At 39.9% G+C, this 24,450-nt stretch overlaps 1 protein-coding gene across 4 annotated transcripts in view; it reads left to right on the top strand.

The window, feature by feature from the left end:
- The first annotated feature begins 2,788 nt into the window (after positions 1-2,788).
- The window catches only part of CD47 (CD47 molecule), a 46,187-nt gene continuing 24,525 nt past the window's right edge, over positions 2,789-24,450 (top strand). For 2 of the 4 annotated variants that reach the window (XM_046003609.1, XM_046003611.1), the window contains exons 1-3: positions 2,790-3,297; positions 15,036-15,383; positions 24,191-24,280. In XM_046003609.1, the coding sequence (XP_045859565.1) occupies positions 3,255-3,297; positions 15,036-15,383; positions 24,191-24,280 (481 nt within the window). In that variant the 5' untranslated portion in view covers positions 2,790-3,254. Of the gene's footprint in view, positions 3,298-15,035; positions 15,384-24,190; positions 24,281-24,450 lie in introns of all 4 variants that reach the window. The other 2 variants (XM_046003608.1, XM_046003610.1) reach the window with 2 other exon arrangements.

A 24,450-nucleotide genomic window follows, 5' to 3' on the forward strand; every position in this document is an offset into this window, starting at 1 on the left:
CTAGCTTGAATCAAACTGTAGACACTTCGCCAAGCCCCAGTACTTCTTTAAGGCTCCAGACGAGCAACTGGTGATCCTTTTGACAATAATCTTCACTGCCGTTTCAGGAGAACCACCTCGCTATAAAGAGATTGTAATAATAAGAGCTAATATTGTGCTCACTGTAGAGCAGACACTGCTCCATGTAACTGAAAAAGTGTTCACTTATACTCTCCAGGCAATTCAGAGTTAATTTCTATCATTTTTATCAGCTAGCTTTACAAAAGAGAAAACTAAGGCTTAGAAAGGTTAAATAACTTGTACAAGGTCACCTGATAGTACATGGTTAGAGCTGTAATTCAAACTTAGGCTAAATTTTTTTATATGCTACATACCACACTGATTTCTCTTGATTGAGCCAACATACACAGAGCCTTTAGGTCTCAACCAGGAACTGTACCAGACCCTTGGAGATGCAAATACACCTAGGAAAAAAATTCATTTTCTCCAAGCTGACATGATAGAAGAGGAGACAGTTTTGTAGAAAGAAATATGTATTGACACATTTTATTAGCAGCATGAACACAGTGTAATGGAAGAAGTAATTGGACCCTCTAAGTGGTGGAGAATTATAGGAAGGAGGAAAAGTAAGATTGAGAAAGGCTTCTTGGAGGGTGTAAAAAAGAGGACAAGGGAGATAGACATAAGTGAAAGTCGGAGAAGTATCACATATACGTGTGGGCAAAAAGCTCATTAACCCTCTCTCCCTTTGTTTCCTCAGTGCTAAAATGGAGATCATAATACCCATTCCAAGGCTGTTACAAAGATTCACTTCGGTGATAAATCCAATGTGTATTACCTCTGTTCAAAACATTCTAATATATATTACTCTCTTGCCTTCTACCCTCCCCTACCCCACCAAAAAAATAAAAAACAAACAAAAAAAACCCTTACATAAACATCAGATGAACTCAAAATCCAAATTAAAATGCTTGGGAGCATTAAAGGGGAAACATAAACGTAAGGTGGCTATTAGACACTGGAGATAGGAGCCCAAGGTTGTCTAAGAGAGATTTGGATTCTCTCTCCTGGAATTGGCCTCCTCTTGCTCCACCATCAAAACACATTCCCAAGAGCAGAGATGTTCACTCAGGTGGTCTTTCACCTGACTTAAGCCTACTGCATTTTCTGCACAGAGCTACATTAAGCACACAGCCTCAGCAGCACCCAGTATGAAACAGAACCCTCCGTCTCTACCTCTGAAGATTGGGGACAGTCCTTCCGAGTCACTCTTCAGCTTTAGGGGGGTCGGTTGGTCCCAGGGACAGCTGACAGCCTTATTTAGGCAACCAGCTGCTCTGTGATACACAATGTCCTGAATGCTCAACGTCTGGTGGATGATTCTTTTGTATCCATATAAGCAGCAGTTGGAGGAGAATCCATCAGTCCCTTTGGTAGCCTCAGGGTGTCAAGGCTGCCATTCAAATGATTACCACCATAATTATTAACCATTGTTTTAGTGAGATATCTGCTAGGCGATTGTTTTTCTTTTTCTAATCATTAAAAAACAATCAAATTTCACTGGAACAACGGTTGCCTCAAGTCACATCCACACATTTATTAAACCCCTTCTGTTTTCACAGCTCAACAGGAAGTCTTAGAGGAGGGAATACTTAAAATGTTCTCTGATTTGAAAGAATTGAGGTTTACACAGCAAAATAATTATAGGGAAAATTCATGCAAGTATACAACATACTGCTACAGTGTCAGAGGGGGCAATTTTATTTCCTGGATTTTATTACACGGGGATGGGGTGCAATGGAGGAGTCACCACGGGTAGCGGATTTGTAGACATGGGATATTGTGGTGGGACACTGCTTTCTTTTCCACCACGTAAGAGAAAAACAACCAAGGGAGCAGACAGATACGCACTCCATTAGAGCAGCCACCGGAGCCTGACTTTTTGACAAGAGAGTTCATCATTTAGGGTAAGTGTTAAAGGTAGAGCTTTTGCTACAGGAAGAATGATGTGTCCTGTGTGTTTCAGGGAGACAAAGTCCCTGTCCACATTTCGAACCCATTTTTCAAGCATGCTAACCCCAAACTGTAGAGGGCTGTGCGAGTTGCTGTCACTCACTAGGCTCCAGGAGGGTCCTGGAAGGGATGTCCTGAGTGTGTCCGTGTGTCGGCCACGGTGTACAATCACGCCTGATTGCCCCCGGGGGATCGGGAGCTAGGCGTTAACCACACCCAACAATGTTTACCTCCACGGCCGAGCTGTTTGAGGAACCCGGGTCAAAGGAGGAAAATACTAACGCACACGGCGAGAAAGAGCGCCGGGAGCCCACAACCGCAGCGGAAACCACATCCCAGAGGGCGGCAGGAGCTCGATGAACCGCGGACGGCAGGGGGCCCCGAGGCCGAGCGGGAGCTCGCTGCGCACAGGCCCCGCCGCCGCCCGGCCCTCAGCGAAGCCCCCGGGGCTCCCCGACCGCTGGGAGGCGTAGCGACGCCCCACGCGACACGCGCCCGGGGTCAAGGGACCGTGTTTAGGGGGCGCGGCCAGAGGTGGGGGCTCGGGCGCGGCAGGGTCGACGAGCTGGCGGAAGTCGGACCCGGGAGGGGAGAGAGCGCGGGGCCTCGCGCAGGCCGAGGCGCCCGGGTCTGAGGAAGCAGCACCGGGTGGCGCTCCTGAAGCGTGAGGGTGGGAGCGAAAGCGGGAGAGGACCGGCGCACGGAGGATACGGGGCCCGGGACCGTGTGAGGGGCGGGAGGGAACCGCAGACAGGGCGGGTGCAAGGAAGTCCCCGGTGAGCGGGCGCACACACGCTCAGCCCTCAGTCTCCTGTGGCGGGCTGGCGCACAGACCGCGGGGCTGGGGGCTGGGGGCTGGGGGGGGATGACGGGACGTGACCGGCGAGTCCGGCGCGTGCCACTGGGTGGGAGTCGGATCCTGGCCTCGTCGGAGCGGACTGGAGCGGAGACTCGAGCCCGCAAGGCAGAAGGGCGTCGCGTCAACAGTCCCGGCGGCGGGGCGGGGGCGCGTGCGCGTGCGCGACTCGCGCGGCGGGAGAAACGGGGGGAGCAGGCGTGGGGTGGCAGGAGCGCGCGTGCGCGCGGCCAGGCAGCCTGGGCGGCGGGTCTTGCTTGTGACGGACGGCGGCGTCCGGTCCTGCCGGTGACGGCGGTGGCGGCCGATCCTGCCTGTAACAGCTGCGGCGGCTGCTCGAGACACCTGCGGCGGCGCCGGCGGCGACCCCGCGGCGGCCGCGGAGATGTTGCCCCTGGTGGTGTTGCTGCTGGGCTCGGCGAGCTGCGGTGAGTGGCCCCTCTCTCTTGGCTCGGAGGCTCGTGTTTCGCCGCCCCCGAGGCGCCCCCGCGGGTGTGTGGGCTGCGCCCCGGCTGGCCCGGCGGCGCTCTGGAGAGGGTGGTCAGAGCGCGGGACGCGCGGGCCCTGCTCGCTCCGGGTGCGAACGTAGGAGGGCCCGAGGGTAATCCTGCGCCCCCTTCCTTCCTTTCCCTCCTCTTCCTCTTCCCCGCGAGTGAGAGCGGGGTTTATCTCCTTCCCCCGTACTCCACCTCCAGATGCACACCGAGGAAGATTCTGAGCCGTGCATCTCACGCAGAAATTAACTGTAGAGGGAAAGGGCGCGATCAGAGGCGAGGGTTGGCAACTGTTAGGGGCCCCCCTCTTTTGCACCCCTCTTCCTCCTCTGTGCTCAAACGCATTTGGGGATGAAGGAGGGAGAGTGGGAGGGCCCGGGCCTCTTGCGATAGAAGTGCGCATTTTGAAGTCTGCAAGACGGAATTTCTCCTATTTGCCCTCCTACATGAATATAGAGTTAAAGAAACGTAAAGGAACAATTAAGTTGCATTTCCAACCAGGCATTTAATCAGAAGAATCTTCTGGCCGCCTTTTTTTTTTTTTTTTTAAAAAAACCCTAGAAATAAGCTACCTGGAAACTCTACTACCCCAACGCCCTATCAACCACTTTAATATAGTCCAAATTGTACGTTCAAATTTTTCCACTTTATTTGGGTGAACCGTTTTAATAGTAATCCAGATTTCGCTTGAAATATGAAGACTATAACCTCCAGTCAAAACGTATTTGCATCAGAGTGGGATTTGGTGTCTTTCACCAAAGGCGGTTGCCCCCCCCCATTTGGAATCCATTATGCTTACCCCCCCCTCAACGTGTGCTTCGTCTGTAAAAAGTGAGGAATAGGAATTTTCGTGGTTCTACAGTGCTTGTCATGCTTTACATCTATACGGTCTTATGTGAACTTTTTGTAAAATTCAGTATTGAATTTGAGTAGCAGATGCAATTGTCACATTTAATTCTAGAATGCTAAATTAATTAGATTTTAAACTGATTATTAGCCTCACTCTGCCATTTATAAACGCTTGTGATTTCAAGCCATTTCCATTATGCCCTTAAATCTTTGCTTGCCACTTTCTCCAATCTCTGAGACATCCTGGGTTGTTGGAGTTGTTGATGATATCTTTATTTTAAAGAGCTGATCATTAGATAAGGTACTATTTCTTGTCATCATCATTAATGGCTTGTTGCCATTACTATTACTATAGCGAAAATACCGCTTTCAGAAACCTGTTGTATGATCAGAAAGTCTAGGTATTGGACCAGATTACAAATTTGTAATAAAATATCACGAATTCAGACTGTTGGCATCAAAGCTAGTCTGAAGAATAAAAAATGTAAATCATAGATTAAAAAACAGTGGTCCTGTTTTCAAGCAGATGGGAGAGAACTGCTATAATGGTACTTTTGGGGGTAGGCCTTATTTAATAATAGTTAAGTCACATATAATTAGCACTCATTTACATGCAATATTAATGTGCTCAATTCCCTACATAGTCTCAGAATTCACAATTTATAGTATTTCATTGTACTTAATAATAACCTGAAAAAAAGCAAAATAGAAGCATTATACATTTGAGTTCTGTGAAGTGTTGACTATAAAACAGAAAGTGATAGCATTTGTTATAAGATATAGTGGATTTTGTGTGTTTAATATGTAGTTTTTAAAAAGGCAGTTATGAAAATACCATAACCATCTCAGAACACAAGTCATTATCAACCAGGGTTTTTGAGAGACTGAATTTAGAATTCAAAATGAGTAAAACAGTCACAGATGTGTGTTTATTTGTCCTGAAGTTTGACTTTGCTTTCAGTTTCATTTATAGATGATTGGTAATCAAAGGCATTTTTTAGAAGCCACTCAGTTTCAGTTGACCTTTGTGGCAAAAGAAGTTACCTGAAATGCTCCTTCCGTCTACTTACAGGCAAACTGCAACCCCCCCTATTGGTTTATAAGCTGCAGAATGAATTACTATGTTCCTTTCCTCTCCCTTCCCCTATAAGTCCACTTATACTTTGTTTAAAAGCACATTGGTAGTTTCAGTAGTTTTTAGTAACTGGCAAATAAAACTTGACTTAAATAATGATGGTGACTGGACTGTTTTTTCACTGGTTGAATAATTTTTCTTTGTTCGAAGTGAGTTTTTAAAATCAAGAGTACACATAATTAGAAAATAGTTTTATTATATAAGCCTGGCAGTGATTTGTGTTGCTTAAACGAAAATGTTTTCTTTCCTGTTAAGGAATATATTACTCTTAAACACAAGTTGCCATTTTAAGGAAGTGAATGCCTATTTAAAAGTATTTATTTATGGGGCCACCCCAGCAGTCTAGAGGCAGTGTGTTAAAGCATTACATTAAATGCCTACCATTAGGACACTTGCTCATGCTGTCATCTGTATTTTGGCAGATGTTTTATCTTTGCCACTGTGTTGTTAATGGAGATTTGAAAGGCCAGGTTCTAAAGAAGAAAAATAGGTGTTTTTCCTAAGTTTGATAAATATTCAAGTCCACAGTAATCACTCTTATTATTAAACCAGTTTTCATTTCCTAATGTGCATTCACCTTTGGCAAATAAGCATTGCTTTTAATACTCTAATGTTCTTTTTGTGATACAGTTTTCATGTAATCATTTTAGCCATCTTTAAGGTTTTTGCTGTTAGCCTTTGTATAAAAAAGATATAAATTTTATATAAAAAAGATAAAAATCTCTATATTTTGACACCTTGTGTCTCAGCCTAATATAATATACTCTTTCTTGCATTGTCATAAAGTAACTTTTACATTGTGTCCTAGTGCAGATAGTTCTTCCATGATAAAAGAACAAAAATAATAGTGTAGGATCAATTTTGTTAAATTTACTGTAGTACTAAAGTAAAAAAATATGGAGCACTCAAGAAATTTGATCTTGATATTCCTAGACTGAGGCAAAAAGAACCTGGATTTTTCTCCTTCGTAGTTACATAGAGTTGAAAAGGAAATTATAGTTAGACCCTCCTCGGAATATTGTACTTGTTATCTATGGGACAGTTAGGTAAGACTCAGAATCTGATTAGCCCCAGGTTTTGAGATACAAATTAAGAGAATAAATGTGCACATTTGAATACATGTCACTCTTACCGGTTAAAGGCAAGGCAAGACATTTGGCAAATGCCGGGTCTGTCGAAACTGCTTTTTCCGTTGCAAACTAGTATGAGCCCATGCTATGTTCTAAGCACCGTGCAAGGCCTTTCTGGGCATAACAGATGAATTTCAGACCATATGCTTCTCAGTAACTTTAAATGTAGTGTACAAAGAGTAAGGATTTATGTTTGTTTGTTTTTATCTCTTGGTGACATCTAGTGTATTTTAAATGCATGGTAAGCCCATAATTCTAGATGTTACTGACTTGAAACTGCTGTCTCCCCTGTAATTCTAGGTTTATCACTTCTGTTCTTATAAGGCCACTTTAAATCTAGTAGGGAATTTGAGTCAGAACTAAACACCTTGTGGACATGCCTGCTTTACCCTAGACCTTATTTGGTCTCTATTGAGGAGAGAGCTGTCTGAATCTCCCTTTTTGACCCTCATTGTAACCCGATTCATTTTAAGACTCTCGTTCTTTTCATAACAGGGGCTTAATCTGATGGCAAAAAGTGGTAGGATTCTCTTCCAGCAGGTATCTTTGTTCATGAGCTTTGCTTCATTTACCTCAGTGACTGTTGGGCTTCTTCCCCATTCCTGAACATCCATTTCAAGCAGCTAATTAACTTCCTACTCTACTGCAAAAAATAGTGATGTGTGGTGTGGACTCTCTTAGCTTCCCTCCCACCATTACTAAACTTATCTACAATTTCTTAAGCAACCTTCTCATTCTCTTCCCTCCCTCAGTTCCAGAAGTATACCTATTCACCTTTCCAAGGAAAGGTTCACCTGTCTACAGCTCTTTCGCTTTCACCATTTTGGAGACCTGCCCAACTCAGCTTAATTCTTCATTCTTTCATCTTAGATCTTTCCCTCTCCATGGGCTCCTTTACTTTAGCTTGCACACATGCTCAAGTTTTACCCCATGTTACAAAACAAACTAGAAGAACTGAAAAACCTTGCTCTGGTGCCTACACTTTTGCTGCTGCCTTCTCCTCTGCTTTCTTACAGGGCAAAATTAATTGCAAGAGAATGTCTCTTCATTCTTCCCTCCTATTCACTTCCCAAATGCAACCTGACTTTTGATCCCATCAGTCTATTGACATTGTTGTAGGTAAAAAAAGATAATGATATAGTTTTCAATCTAGAGACTGTTTTTACTCATACTATTTAACATCTGTTTTGTCCACATGAAGACCCTGCTTTAATGTCCACAGTGGTATTTTTTGCTGCTCTCACTTCTTTTCCTCACTTCCATGGTTTATTCCTCTTTAACTGTTTTCCCATAAATATTGGTGCTCCTCAACATTTTATCTCTGGTTCCTGCTGCGTTTGCTTTGTAGGGACTTTCTGGGCAATCTTGTTTATGCTCACAATTTCACCTACCAGCTGTGATCCTGGTGATTCCCAAGTCTTCATAGCTCTGACCTTTCTTCTTAAATTCAGATCCGTATGTCTTGGGGTCTACTGGACATCCTTATTTCATCTTACTACAGGTACTTTAATACTCAACTTATTAAATATCGAAAGATTATTCCCCTGTAGATCTCCAAAAATCTCTTTTCTCTATAAAATCCACAATCTAACCAGTTACTCATACTTTAATAAACAACTTTAATTCCTTCCTCCTCTTCTCCCTTACTTCCCATATCCAACTTACGTTGATGTTCTTTGTTTTTTACTGTAATATTTTGGCCTTCTCTCCAGGTGTCAATTACCTGGACTATTACAGTGATCTCTTGATGGGTCTCCCTTTCCCATCTCCCTTCGTGCCCTTAGTTCACCCTTCATACTGCTGGGGTTTTTTGTTTGTTTGTTTTGTTTTTTTTTTAAATGCAAGTAAATCCACATGTTTTGCTCTTGCTTATATTATCCAGTGCCAGTTCTTCAGAATGGCATTCAGGGAAGTCTACACTATTTCTTAACCATTCCTTTTTCTTAACGTTCACTTGAAGAATCTTCTGCCTCCCATCACTTCCTCATTCCTCTGCACATGTTATGTACTCTGCCTAGAAAGCCTTTCCTTTTCTATATAATTCCTACTCATCCTTTAAGACCTAGTTTAAACATCATCCTCTAGGAAGATCTTTCTTAAACACATTCATGTAATTTTTAAGAAACTCTTCCATGCAATCTGCAACTGACGTGATCAAGATTTTCTATTAAAATATGTAGCTTCTCCATTCTATAATCAGGTCTATTGAAGTGAGAAGTAGTGGAGGATTTTCTTGGCATTTGGAAGAAGAGTGAATCCTCTCTGATACAATTTTCCTTTCTTGAGATTCATACTTTAAATGTTTTACATTTATAAGGAAGGTACTGGTTTGTTCTTGCTAGACCCTGGATCCATAGGATACCAAATAAAGACATTATCCTTGTTTCTCTACCTTTTGAGCCTAATGGTAAGATCAGTTAAGTAAAACAGTAATTTCAAGATTCAGTAGTAGGTGCAGTGACAACACTTGAACAGGGGACAGTAGGAGCAATAAGGAGGGAATGAATACAATTGAGCAGTGGTAGGGAAGAGGAATAGGATTGAACATCTCCCTTGGGTTCTAGCAGGAAGAACAAAGTTAGCAAACTGTAGCTGCCATTTATTGAACATTTCCTATGTATGTGAAAATACTGCAATAAGAACTTAATATTTATTATCTCATTAAGTCTTCAAAGAGTCTCCATGAGGTATACACTACTTCAGTTCACATTTTGTGGATGAGGAAACTGAGCTACAGAGGTTAAATAACTTGCCAATGGTTATACAAGGAGAAAGTACAAATCTTGAGCCAGGTCTGATTCCACAGTGTGTGCTTACCTGGACACTGCATGAACAAGTGTTTGCCAGCATGTCCAAAGGCATGGATGGAGTGAAGGGCATTTGCATATTCATAGAATTGCAGGAAGTCATTATGATTGGAGCTTAGTTTAGAAAAGAAGGAGTACAGGAGATGGGGCTAGACAGGATCTTGAAGGACCTAGTTTGTATTCCATGCTAATGCACTTAGAATTTAGCTTGAAACGGGGAGAGGGGTGTTATTAAAAGTATATTAGGCAGAAGAGTTCACATTTGCATTTAGAACAGTTATTTTGAGAACTGTGGAAGATACATTGGGGCTGAGATGGGAAAACATTGAGGCTGGAGGTAGGGAGCTAGTTAAGAGGTTATGGCAATATCTCAAAAGAGAGATGATAAATGTCTAATACATACAACAGACATTGGATCAAGGAATCATTAAATAGCTTGGGCCTACTACAAATTCTTTATAACTAAGGAGAAGGAGGACTCTAGAATGATTCTTATTAGGTCCAGGTCTGGTTGACTGATAGATAATAGAAAATACTTTGGATGGTGAGGTTTGGGGAGGAGGCTAGGAAGAGGGTAAATAGGTTTTTGGACATGTTGACTTTGAATTAACTGTAGTACATCCAAGTGGAAGTACACAGCAGACAGTTGACTTTCCAGGTCTCCAGTTAAGGAGAAAGTGGGGCCTGGTTAAACAAAAAGTGTGTAGGTAGTTTAACTGTGGAGTAAGAGAGAATGCTGGGCGTTGGGGGTTGGGAAGAGGGCACTGCTGTATATGGAGTTTTGAGGAACACTAATATTTATTGTGAGTCAAGGACTAGATTTCAATAAAGAAAGAAAGCTGTTATGGGGTGGACAAAGCAGTAAGAGGAAATTCAGAATCAAGAGCTATCAGAGGCCAAGAGATAAGAGCAAGAAAGGAGCTGCCTATTGGCCCAGGAGCTATAGAATATTTAAGATAGAGAGTAAACTGTGCACATTCAGTTTCTCACAAGGGATTATTGGCAGCTTTGGAAGGAACTGTTACAGTGAGGAAGAGGTAAAGGCCAGGTGGCAGAGATTTAAGAAGTGAATAGAAGGTGAAGAAATGCATTTAGATTATTGTTTTAGGATGCTTGGGAAGAGAGAGACAGTACGAGTAATTTTTTAAAAGTTGACTAATATTTAAGCATTTTTTATATGTTAAAAAATAACCTGTGAATGGCATGGGGGATGTTAAGAAGCTAATAATCAACTAGGGAAAGTCCTTGGGGTGATTAGTGGGTGTGAAGGCAGAAATGTAAACTAATGGATGAAGGAATACAATTGTGAAGAGGAGGAAGGTGAGGAGGGTGAGGATAGTTAGTGTTGCAGGTAAATATATAGGTAGGAAGTATTGGAAGCGGCTGGCTTCTCATTTAAAGGGCTCAAGAAATACAGCTTCTTTGGAGAGTATAGGATAAGCTTTTGCAAAAGGGGAATGATTTAAGGGTTACAAAGGAGAGAGAGAGGTTTTGCATGGAACATATAAAAAGATAAATGATTTGAAGGCCCAGATGGGTGGGAGCTGTGACAGTCTTCTGTTGTTCCCCTAGCAGCAATGCAAATTTCCTTAGAATTCTGTAAGACTGATTACTCTCCTGCCCATCTATAGCACTTTGTTCATACAGAAGGATAGCACTTAGGACTTCCTGTTACAAAAAGTATGTATCATAGTTTCAAATGAGAATTAAAAGCTTCCAAAGATAATTGCCACTTTTTTCCGTCATTGTATCCCCTCAGCCTATCACAATGTTTCAGATCAGGTAATTCTCAATAAATGTTTTTTGCATTTGTACGTTTCAGAGCTAGACTTGTGTGCTGAGCCTTCTCTGCAACATATAATAGCTGTTTCAGTTCTAAGGTCGGAGATGGTTTCAGTTGGTGGTCTGTATTTACAGAGGTTGTGAAGTCCAGTATTTTGGCAGTTTATATAAAATAATTTCCCCATTTCATTTGTTAATTTATCTGTGGCTCTTGCATCACTGATGATTAGTTATATTTATCTATTTCTATCTGGTTTAGACTGCTAGAGGCATATCTTGATTATTCAGAGAGTTTCCTTATTCATGTTAATTATCTATGTGCTTTTATTTGCTCTCTATATTTTAAATCTTTTTTTTTTCACTTTGATGTTTCATCAGAAAGCAGTAGGCAAAAGATAGAAAACCCAAATCAGATAATTTTACTGTTTAATAGTTTTGGGTTTTTTTAAAATAAATGTTTATAGAGGATGAAGCTGTCATTAACAGCTGGTGGAGTGACATTTTTGGACTACCCTTATTTATTAATTAGCACAAGGGTTATTCAAGTTATGGCTTATCTAGGTCAGTTTTACTTTGAGTTTTATTGATAGTATTTATTCTACTTAAATTGCTTCAGCTATAAGATTGTTCTATTGCAACAAAAAATGCAGTGCAATTAGTGCTTTCTGATTTTTTAGAAAATTCATTCTCTATAAATGTAAGATGAAATTCTAATTTTCACCAACCCCTTCTTACTTAGAGCCTTCTTAAAAAGTTTGCTAAGAAAACTGAGCTCTTCACTTGTATCTCTTTTATTAAAGGGTAATTTTTAGAAATAATTTTTTAAATCTTGACTCAAACAAATACAAAATGACCATGTATCAAAGGTTTTATTTCACGTGTTAATTAACAAGTAAACCAGCAAGATGGTAAAGCCATCTCAGTTTTAAAAGAAAATTGAGAGAACAGACATATTTATAGGCAATCAGGAATGGTGAAATGAATTTTCAAATAGATGCAGTATTATCCTCAGGGCAATAAAACGTGATTTTTTGAAATCTCTTCTTCCACCAGAGAGAAGTGAATTGCAGAACAAAGTTTATTTGTATCTCTATGGACATGAATCATTTGCATTGCCATCAGTTTTGCCAAAATTATTATAAACACAGTGAAAGGCATAGGCCCCTACAGAATGAGATAGTCCCAAGGAATTTGTCACACAATTTCCAGTACTCCATTGAAAGGGCACTCAGGAATCTTTCTGTCCATTTCAAAACGTTTCACTATATTTTCTAACTCTTTTCTTTCTGATTCCAGCATCGTACTTTTTTCTTTCCTTTTTTTAAAAAAAAAGATTTATTGGGGCGCCTGGGTGGCTCAGTGGATTAAGCCGCTGCCTTCGGCTCAGGTCATGATCTCAGGGTCCTGGGATCGAGCCCTGCATCGGGCTCTCTGCTCCGCGGGGAGCCTGCTTCCTCCTCTCTCTCTGCCTGCCTCTCTGCCTACTTGTGATCTCTCTCTCTGTCAAATAAATAAATAAAATCTTTAAAAAAAAAAAAGATTTATTCATGGGCACCTGGGTGGCTCAGTTGTTAAGCGTCTGTCTCAGCTCAAGTCAGGATCCTAGCGTCCTGGGATCGAGCCCTACGTCGGGCTCTCTGCTCAGCAGGAAGTCTGCTTCCCTTTCTTGCTCTTCCCCTGCTGCTGCTCATGTGCGCTCGTGCACGTGCTCTGTCTCTCTCTTTTACTCAAATAAATAAATAAAATCTTTTTTTTTAAAAAAGGATTTATTTACTTAAGAGAGAGGTGGGGGGAGACTAGAAGGAGAGAGAGAATCTCAAGCAGACTCCCTGCTCGGTGTGGAGACCGTCATGGTGCTCCATCTCACAACTCAGCTCATGACCTGAGCCAAAACCAAGAGTTAGGACACTCAACTGACTGAGCCACCCAGGTACCCGACTTCTCTCCTTTCAAACACTATAGTTCCTCCCCTCTCCACCCCCAGCGCTTCTTGCTCAGGGACGACAACTCATAAGCCCAAGGCTTTGAAGAAGTAAAACAGTTTGGACCTGCCAGTCAGAGGAGGTCCAGATCTTTACATTAAAATGCTGTATCACCTAACTTGTATAGTATTGCCCCTCATGTTCATAGCATGGTATTATTAGAGAGCCCTTGCCCAGGTCTTTTCTCCCTTGATGCTCACCACAATTCTGCGAAGTAGCCCAGTGTTCATTTTTGATCCTCTTACAGAGAGTAAACCAAGGCATAGGAAAGTTAAATGAACTGCTTAATTTGTACTCAGGCTTTCTGAACATTGTCCACTTCATATTCCACTCTGCATCCTAGCATTCAATGCACTGGGCAGTTACTGAATAGTAATTATGTTCCTAGGACAATAATATCTGATGCTCCTGAGTTTTATTACCATTTTACAAATGTAAAAAGAAGAAATCTTAAGAATGAACTATGGAAGGTGACGTTTTATTTGCATTTGTTAGTGCTTTGTTTTTTGAGGGAGAAGCCTGCTAATTACTGAGGTAAAAGAGTTGATAAATGGCTGAACAGTATGGAAGACAGCTATAATTTCTCCACATTCTCATACATGTTAGATAAAAGGTAAGTGATTGTGTGTCCTTTTCCTATCCCTCTTTTGTAAGGCAATGATAGTTTATTCTCTGGAGAAGAATTGATAGAATACAGTAGTCCACACGATCTGTAGGGAATATGTTCCAAGACTGCCAGTGAATGCCTAAAGCCACAGATAGTATCAATCCTACATAATTTTTTTCTGTATGTATCTATGATTAAATTTAATTTATAAATGAGGTGCAGTAAGAGATTGACATTAATAACTAATAATAAAACAACTGTTAAACGATGTGCTATAATAATATTTGTGTGAATATGGTCTCTTGCTCTCTTTTTCAAAATATCTTATTGTACTATACTCACCCTTCTTATGATGTTGTGAGATGATAAAATGCCTGCTTGATGAGATGAAGGCTGTAGGCAATGTGATGTGACCTAGAGTTAGGCTGCTATAGATTGACCATGTGTCAGAAGGAAGATAATCTGCTTCTAGACTGTGGTTGACCAATGGTAACAGAAACCAAAGAAAGCATAGCCATGGGTAAGAGAAGACTAGTATATACCCTATTTATTAGCAGGATCTGCTCTTGGTATTAACTTGTTTCTTAGGTTTTTTTCTTTTCTTTTTTTTTTTTTAGTGGTTTATGGTTCCTAGGAGGAAAGAATACCTGTATTATATATTTGGAAATTGTTTTCTGTGGTTTCAGTGAAATATAGGGGTAGGAAAATGCCTTTCTGTTGCATATAATACTTCCTAATATTTACATACAAAATGACTATTGCTGTCTGTATTTTGCAATGGGAAAGTAGCCACGGAGAATGTTTTTCTCCTTAGCATTCTGACTTTCCATCCTTGTGGAGAGATGTGATGTGATTCATCTGGCTTACTTTTTTGTATTAAAGTATAGTAGACCCCGTCATCTTTTTTGGAAATGCAAGACAAGCATAGAAATAAACTTCCTCTCAGTTTAGCAAGTTCTCTTTGGAGGAAGTATATACCAAATATAATATTTAGTTTGATTTTCTGTTAAAAATTTTTTCATGGTTCGGACAGTATTTTTCTACATATATCAGTAGGCAGTAATGATTACTTCAAAGCTTCCAAAGCTAGATACTACACCTGCATGTTCCAACAGGGTTGCTGAATTTATTCCCAAGATATATGGTAATGTATACTTTGTATTACTGAGATTGAGTAAGAAAAAGTTACAATGTTGTCTGCCAGCTGTGCACATTAATATTAAAATAATTTGGATTTTTTTCACCTTGCCTGTCTTCTCTGTAGTTGCACTGTTTGCTTAAATGAACAAGTGAAACATTGCTCTTTATCTTAAGGATTTGTAACAACTTGCAGTATAGAATTCTATAATGAAATGAAACAATTTTCTTTTTCTTTTTCAGGTTCAGCTCAGCTAATATTTAACATAACCAAATCTGTAGAATACACTGCTTGCAATGAAAGTGTTATCATCCCATGCTTTGTTAATAACGTGGAGGCAACAAACATTAATGAGATGTATGTAAAGTGGAAATTAAAAGGAAAAGACATTTTCACCTTTAATGGAGCTCTACAGAAGACCACTCATGGTGATAAGTTTAAGAGTACAAAAATCATACCACAAAAATTACTAACTGGCATTGCATCTTTGGAGATGGATAAGGAAGAAGCTGTTGTAGGAAACTATACTTGTGAAGTAACCGAATTAAGCAGAGAAGGCGAAACCATCATAGAACTAAAATACCGAATTGGTAAGATTTCTACAAAAGCTTCCCATTTATTTGTCTTGTAGCATCCTGGTCCTGTTAGGAAGGGGGCAAATGGGCCTAGATACTCCTTTGAATCAAAAAGCTGGCTATTAATAATAAATGCTGCTGTAATGTTTAATAGCTTTAAGATCATGCGTTTTGTATTATTTCCTTTTCTACTTTTCAGAGTGAACCTCCTTTGTGGTTGGTTAATTTGTATATTGTGTGGTTCTCAAACTTTTGGTCCAAGGACTATTCTGTTGGGGTGAGCAGTCCTGAGGTCATCTACTCTGCATTTCTGTTTGCTGCCATCAAGAGTACTTTCTTGCATCTGATTAATTTTCCAGTCTGTTTCCAACTGTTTGACCTTTTTTTTTTTTTTTTTTTTTTTTTTTAACATTACACTTGGATCAGAGGTTGACAAGTCTCAGCCATGTCCCGTTTGCAGAGAATATGTTAGAAGGAGAATCAGGAGATTAAAAAATCAGGTTGTCATGGATGAGTCCTTGAGGTTTTCTATGCTTAGCTTTGCTTTGGTGTTTTTTTCACTGGCCAAGATTTAGAAGAACTAGAGATCCAATTCAGTGTATTTGAATTCAGCCTTGATTATAGCACCATGATTCTGCTCTTTCTTCACAAACGTGGTTTGGTGAGTTGTATAAAGCAGTCATTAGCTGAAGTAAACAGCCTGCTTTCTTTTCTATTCTTTCTTGTGCCAGTTGATTTCTTCAACTACATAGAAGTGCATTATGACTTTCTGTTTTGAAATATCTGTTTACAGTCACTAGACATATTACTAATTTTAGGATTAGACCATACTTTGAGAACCTCTGCTTTAGATGGAACCAGAATAATTCAATTGGATCAACTCTTTGCCTTCTATTCTTCTAGTGTTCATGGTTATAAAATGTCTGTTTCTAGACTGAGAGTGGGCTGTTTAATTTGACGGAATATTTTGACATGGTTTAGGATTAGGAATCAGAAAGTCTGAATTCTGTACCCTATTCTGTAACTTATTTATTTGCCTATATGATCTTGAGAAGTTTATTATCTGGGTTCAGGTTACCTTGTCTCTGGAATGGAGATGAAAATAGATCCCTGCTTTTATGTTTCCTGTAGTGTAATGAGCATCAACTAAGATCTCTTGCGTGTAAGTTCTACGTCAGCCATAATGCTTTGCAAATGTTGGTTGTGTTCCTGGGATGTTTATTTTATGAAGTGAGATAACAAGTTGCTGAACCTGGCCTGGGGTATTGGGAGAGGGATTTCTGTACAGTGAGAAATGGGTAGGAGGTAGCTTAGAGCAGGTTGGCAGAATTTGGAAAGCATTTCTGCTAGAAAATCTCTTACATTGTAACTTTTATTTTATATTTATTTGGACTAAGGAGCTTTTTTAAAAAAAATGCAAACCTTTCAGCAGGGTCTAATTATTCAAACACAGTGACTGGAATTATATAATCTATTACCTAGCTGAAATTTTTCTGAAGGAATGTATACTTTTGTGGGAATGGATAAGTAAGACCAGGGAGAAGCAGTAATTTTGGAGTGTAGTGTCAGTCACTGAGAGGCAAACTGTTAAGCTCTAGATAGGAAATTTGAAAGACTTGATGCTGGAATGAAGATGGTTGGGGAAGAAGTACCAATATCTGAGATGAAGACCAAGTTTATAATTTTATAAAAGTGTGATTATTTTATCTTTTTTTGTTTTCAAAGCACCCTGTAAAAAAATGAGTTGTACTTACCTTTCAGGCCATTAAAAAGAGAAGATACTGTTTTGTTGCAGATAATGTAGAAAACTCTACCACAGGTCTCAGACATTTGACTTTGTACTCAGTTTTCTTTTTTGGAGTAATTAAAGGTTTATAGGAAATTACAAAGATAGAACAGAAAGGCACTGTCTACTCTTTGCCCAGTTTCTGCCAGTGATTACTTCTTATGGAACTCTAGTAAAACATCAAAACCAGCAGGTTCACAGTGGTACAGTGTGCATATGTTTGTCATTTTATCACATGTGTATGGTTAAATAACCACCAACACAATCAAGATTCAGAATTACTACTGCATTGACACAAAGATCTCCCTCTTGCAGCCTCTTCATAGTCACCTCCCCGCCCCCTCCCCAACTACCCCCAGCCTGGCAAGCATTAACGTGGTCTCTATGGTTGTGATTTTGTCCTTGTACAGTATTTTGAGACTGGCTTTTTTCAGTCAGCACAGTGCCCTTGAGCACTACACAAGTTGTGTGTATTGATAGTTCGTTCTGTGTGTGTATGTGTATGTGTGTGTCTGTGTCTGTGCCTCTCTCTGTCTCTGTCTCTCTTTTGGCTAAGTAATAGTAGTCCATGGTATGGGTATATCACAGCTTGTTTAACCATTCACCTATTGTAGGACATTTTGGTTGTTCCCAGCTTTTGGCTATTACAAATGAAGCTGCTGTGAACAATCGTGTACAGGTTTCTGTGTGGACATAGTCTTCTTCATTTCTCTGGATAAATGCCCAGAAGTACGATTACTGGGTTATACGTAAGTATATGCTAGGTTTTTAAAGAAACTGCCAACTGTTTTCCGGAATGATTTTTTCATTTTACATTCTTATCAGCAGCATATGAGCATCCTTGCCAGCATCTGGTGGTGTCTCTGTTTCATACCCATTTTTGACTGGAGAAAGAAAGAAACCTCCTCTGCTCAAAAATGTTAATTTGGGGCAGGACTCTTACTGTGGAATACAAAGTTACTGTAGTAGAGATACTTACCCATCATGTGGACTTTGGGGATTTAGGCAGTAGAAAACATTTTTACTATGTTGTGATTTTTGTGCAAATGTAGGCATAAAGGGGGAATAGAAATTACTTAATAGAGAATTCTATTTAGTGGAATGTGGGTAATGGTGACCATTGTGTTCTTTTTTTGAGCACTAGGACGGAATATGTGGAAGTATTGTATATGAATTAGAGTTGTATATGCCTGTGGTGTCTGTGTATAGTATCATACCATGGAAGGAGCACAGAACTTGAATTTAGGCTTTTTCTATACTTCACCATTTTCTAGTTTAAGATAACTTGTTTGAGAAACTCAACCTATGTGTTCCTCAGTTTTATCTGTACAATGGGGATACTATCTTCATGACAGAATTGTTTGACGTGTGTATAAGTTAGTATCTCTCTCTCTCTCTCTCTCTCTTTTTTAAGATTGATTGATTGATTGATTGATTTGACAGACAGAGATCACAAGGAGGCAGAGAGGCTGGCAGAAAGAGAGGAAGGGGAGCAGGCTCCTTGCTAAGCAGAGAGCTCGATGTGGGTCTTGATCCCAGGACCCTTGAGATCATGACCTGAGCTGAAGGCAGAGGCTTTAAACCACTGAGCCACCCAGGCGCTCTTAAGTTAGTATCTCTTAAAAAGATTTATTGAGTACCTACCATGTGCCAGGCACTGTGCTAGACATTATGGATCCAGCGATGACTAAAACATGATCCCTACTTTCTAGAGAATGCAGTATAAATAAGAAGAGTAAAATAACATTTGTTTGAGCACATAGCAGAAAATTCATATATATTGTATCCTATGATCTTCTCAAGAACTCTAGCAGATAGACATAGATCTTACCATTTAACAGATGAGAAAACAGGGAGATTTAAACTGCTTGTTAAAGATTTAACCTAGATCTGTCTTCAAAACCCAAGATTTTTACCACCATGCTATATGGTTTCTTTGAAAACACCTTGAAAATAACCAAATACTAAATGTAAATAATAGTTACAAAATTTGTTATTAATATCTATATTGATATTAATAATAGAAAAACTTGGAGGCTTAAAATTTTACATTTCTCCAAGTAAGTTATAAGATCTTTTTTTTAAAAAAAAGGTTCAAATTCAGTAGAGTTGCCATTTCCGTCATTGTCAACATGACATTATGCTTATGATGCTGGCATGAGGGTATTGGAAGATCTTGTGGTAGGTCTCTAGTGCTATGTAACAAATAACAAATATAGTGGTTTAAAACAGCACCTATTTATTAGCTCACCGTTTTGTAGGCCACAGTTCTGGTCATGGTATAACTACATTCTCCACATGAAGTCTTACGAGGCCAAAGTCAAAGTGTCCGCTAGGCTGTGTTCTCATATGGAGTTCAGGGTCCTGTTCCAAGCTTACATGATTGTGGTAGAATTCAGTTCCTTGTGACTGTATGATGGAGGTCCCTGCTCCTTTGCCGCATGCCCACTGGGGGGTTCTCTCAGCTCCCAGAGGTTGCCTCATTCCTTGCCACACAGCCTCTTCCATATGTAAAGCCAGCAAAGAAGATCCTTCCTCTGGTAGAATCCCTCTCACATATTGAATTCATTTCCAGGAAAAGCACAAATGTAATCATCTGATTACACCAGCCTTCTCTCTCTTACAGGCAATTGCTCCTTTGTGAGGCCAACAGGTTGGGCACCTTAATCACATCATCAAAATCCCTTTTGGCATATGACACAACATAATCACGGGAATGAAAGCCATCATATTCACTGTTCCATCCCTTCTTCAAGGGGGAGGGAGTTACAAATGGCTGATTGCAGGGAGCAGGGATTTGGGGAGCTCCTTTAGAATTCTGGATTATGTAAATAGCCTAAACAAGTCAACACATCAGAAGAGTCATCTCAGTCCTGAAACATCAAGTAAAAATTTGGCTTGAATTTTAGTTTTGTAAACTTTATTGTGATCTTCTTTTGTGGAAACTGGTGTTCTTGAAGGTTTACCATGTATGTACTTGAAGGAAAAGCACACTCATGTTGATTAAAGCGATCTTTTCACTTTTTCCAGTTATAGCCCATTTTGTACACAGTGATAAAAGAAATTAAGTACTTGGTTTTTATAAGACTTGGGCTGGGAAGAAGAATGTAAACACTCATTCATAGGCCACACCCTCTTAATATAATTTCTTTGCTTTTCCACTAATGAGCTCATCTTCCTGAGAGCCTCACTACCTGAACAGGAATTGGGGAAGAGTAATGGGCAGAATTGTCAGCCATAGCGTGAATGGAATAACATTGCCTTGGGTTATCTTTCTTAATCCTAAAGTGGAAAAATATCTGATATTGTTCTTAGTCCATTTTAAGCTTTTTTCTTAGTGCCAAAGATATTCAAAATTGAGAAGGACCTTGGAGAAGTATCTTGTCTCTTTTCCCCCACTGAGGAACAAGAGTTAAAGTCATCTGACCATAGTACCAAAACAGATCAATAGCTTAATGGGCATATAAGTGGTTTTATATAAAACATTGGCTTTTTTCCCCCAGCATCTCATTTGGTTCTTGAATGTCCAATTCGGTGATCCTCCGACTCTCCACCTTGACAAATTAGAGAGAGAGAACACATTCATGTCAGTGAGAAGAGATCAATTATGGCAGAGGTGTGCAGCAGTGATTTTGAACTGAGAAAATGACAGAACATCCCCTCCATGAATGTGCACGTGCACGCACGTGTGCATATACCCATACACACTCTTACTATGGAGAACATATTAAAAACTTGGTGTGGGGGCTGAGAGGGGAGCATGTGTGAAGTTTGAATAAACTTTCTGATAAGTTTCCATTAAGAATCACTTAGACGATGGTATTCTTTGTTTTATTACCCCACCTTCTGCATGTCACTGAAATGTCTCTTAACACTTCTTATTTCCACAGAGAGGCTTGGAATCCTCCAGGAGTCATTTAGTCTCTTGCTGTCTAATTCATGAATTACTTCTATCACACCCCAGGAAGTTATCATTTAGACTTCTTACCTGAACCCTTGACATGAGGAAACTCTCACTTCCCAACGGATCTCAGTCTCTTAGTAGGCAGTTCCAGTTCTAACTTAAGTCAGGCCAGACTTTGCAGTCCTCTAATTTCTTTCTCACAAGAAGGGCTATGGTATTTCCCTCCCAAGCTTCTATTTTTCCCTAAGGTTGAAATCTCCAGTTCTTCCAGCCATTGATAATGGTTTCAGGATCCCTGTTCTAGTCACCTTCCTTTGGAACAATTTCCTGTGTGTCTTTAAGTGTTATGAGTGAAAATGTACTCAAGACTGTGTTTGTGGGTCACACCTTGCCTTCCTGCCACAACCCAACTGCTGCTACAACTTTCTGATTGATCCTCCTTCTGTAATCTGTTCTGCACATTGCTGGAGAAGATTTTAAATGAATCATGGTCATTTTTCTCCCATTTGAAGCTTTCCAGTCAGTTGGCATTACTCTTAAAATAAAATCCAAACTCTCATAACACGCTGTTAAGACCCAACATGATCTTGTCCCAGCAAGATTCCCATCTCCTCTTATATCACTAAATTCTAGCCACCATTTATTTTCTTGAACTTGCTGTTCCTTTGGTGTCTCTTCTTCCCTATCTTCATGTGGCTCAAATCCAGTTCCTCAAAAGTCTGATCTTCAATTTGTCCCTCTCCTCTAGCTCATGGTCCCACCTGCCATGTTCACTAGCAGACCTTACATGTCTAGAATACCCTATCCATGGTGTGATTTCAGTAAATATTCATGAAGTGAAAAATGAGTGATCAGACCATAGTCAGACACACCTCATATTAATAGGTTTCTATCAATATATCCTGAGATTGTTTTGTTGCATAGGGAGAGAGGTCAGTGAAAGAACATTTCATTGTCAGCTCATCTTAAATACCTACTGATTATTTTGATCAGATACTGGCTGTACTTTGAATGCAGAGCCCATAAGATTTGCTGTGGGACTAGCTGTGGCATGGGAGAGAAACCAAGGAGTTATGGATGACTCTAAGGTTTTTGGTCTGAGTAATTGGGGAAGTCAGCACTACCAAAATGGGGAAACCCAAGAGGGGAGGTTTGGTGAAGTAGGCAGAGGGGCATCAGAAGTCCATTTGGGGCATGAAAATTTCAGATACTTATGATCTTTGGTTCATTATAGATCTTTGATACCAGCCCAGGAAGGGAGGTGGGGGGATGGGGTAACTGGGTGATGGTATTAAGGAGGGCATGTGTGGTGATGAGCACTGGATGTTATATGCAATTAATGACTCGTTGAACACTACATGAAAAACTCATGAGGTACTATATACTGGCTAATTGAACATAATAAAAAATATAAAATAAAAATTAAAAAAGATCCTTTGTTCACTGTACCTCAGTTTCCTCAGCATTAAGGAGGGATTAGTAATTCCTCATACAATAATTATGAGGATTTGAGGAGTTAATATAGACAACTCAAAACAAAATAATAGAGAAAATGGATAGGGAAAATAAATTGCTTAGGAATAGTCCTTAGATCATAGGGCTTTTATCAATCCTTTGAGCATTAGATGTGAAAACCTAAGCATAATTTACAAAATTTTTTCCTGCTTAGATTTTAGGCCAAATTATAATAGGTTTTCTTTGGTGTAGGAAGATACTCAGTAATACAGTTCAAAATTAAGGTATTGATTCAGAATATCTGAAAAATCTCTCTCTGGGTAGGGATCTGTGAAGAAATGAAACGCAGTCCTCCATTCACTGACCAGCCTACCTCATGACTGTTAGAACCTTCAATAGCAAGCCTGTTGAGTCTCTCTGCTATGCACAGAGCGAAATGCTAGGTTCTGAAAAGCTAATATCTTTAAAACAGAATTCATAATGTTGTTATATTCTGTATATTGGGAACACTTACCAGGTCTGAACATAAGGTTAATACAAGAAATATATCATTATGGTAGGAAAGTCCACCAGGTTCTTCACATGGCACTACGGAATGGCAGAGCCCCAGAGGATTTGAATGAATAGGGTCGATTGCAGAGGAACACCAGTGCTTGCTTTGGGCAGTGTTGAGGAATGTTCTTCAAACAGCAAATCCCCATGGGCAGGCAAATTTGAAATTTCTTTGACGCATTTATTTGGCTTTATTTTTAAAAGAAGAAAGTTCATAGATAAAAATCAGTGTTCTTAAGTGTTAAGATGAAATGAATCTTAATGTTTTAAAAGTTCTCAAATTATTTGAAATCTTAAGGTTACAATTTCCTTCATATAGACTGTGTGGTTCTGTTTTTACTGCCTAGGTAACATGTGACCCACTTAACCGAAACTTCCTTAATACCTAACGTTACAGTCATCGTAGTGGTTGACTGAATATTTGGTGCATAGCCAAGCTTTGTTTTAAGCCCTTTTCTTTTTTCTTTCTCTCTCTCTTTTTCAAGGATTTTATTTATTTGAGAGAGAGAGGGGGAAAGCACAAGTGTGGGGGAGGGGCAAAGGGAGAGGGCGAAGCAGACTCCCTACTGAGCAGGAAACCAGGGTGGGACTCCATTGCAGGACCCTGAGATCCCAGGAACCTGAGCAGAAGGCAGGGGCTTAGCTGACTGAGGCACCCAGGCACCCCCGTTTTAAGTCCTTTTCACGTAGTAGCTTTGTTAATAGTTGCAACAATCCTTCAGTGCATAGGTGCTATGTTGTACTGGTTTAACAGTTGAGATCTGTAAAGAACAGAGAGGTGTTAAGACTTTGTCCAAACCTCCAAAGCTTGTAACGTAGAGTTAACGTTTCAAGCCAGGCGGTATGGCTGCAGAGCCCTGTTCTCAGCTCCTGTGTTGTATTGTCTCCTTCCATAAATCATAGGTTAGGGAAAATGGGGAAAAAACACTTAAATGAGCTTCTTGTTTCAGAAGTAAAATTTGCTGTATAAGTAAACTGTGTAATTTGTAATTATTTTAAGGCCACAGCTTTAATAAGGTATTTTTGTTTTCTGTCTTCACAATAAAAATATATTGTTGACTATTCAGTGTCAGGACTTAACATGATTATAGTAAATATTAATTGTGATTTTTGTTTTCTTCCTAGTTTCATGGTTTTCTCCAAATGAAAATATCCTCATTGTTATTTTCCCAATTTTGGCTGTACTTCTGTCTTGGGGACAGTTTGGTATTGTGAGTAAGTATTTATCTCTATTTTTCATTTATGTTTTAATGATGAAAATGTTATTTATGGGAGGTAGTATTAGTGAAATATTTTATCCGAGTTGTATTAGGAAATGTGATAATGTGATAAATAATAATGTATAGTCTTAATATTCTTCTTGAAGTGTATATTTCCCCCCACAA

Source organism: Meles meles, chromosome 4 (assembly GCF_922984935.1).
Source record: "Meles meles chromosome 4, mMelMel3.1 paternal haplotype, whole genome shotgun sequence".
In the NCBI taxonomy this organism is placed as follows: domain Eukaryota; kingdom Metazoa; phylum Chordata; class Mammalia; order Carnivora; family Mustelidae; genus Meles; species Meles meles.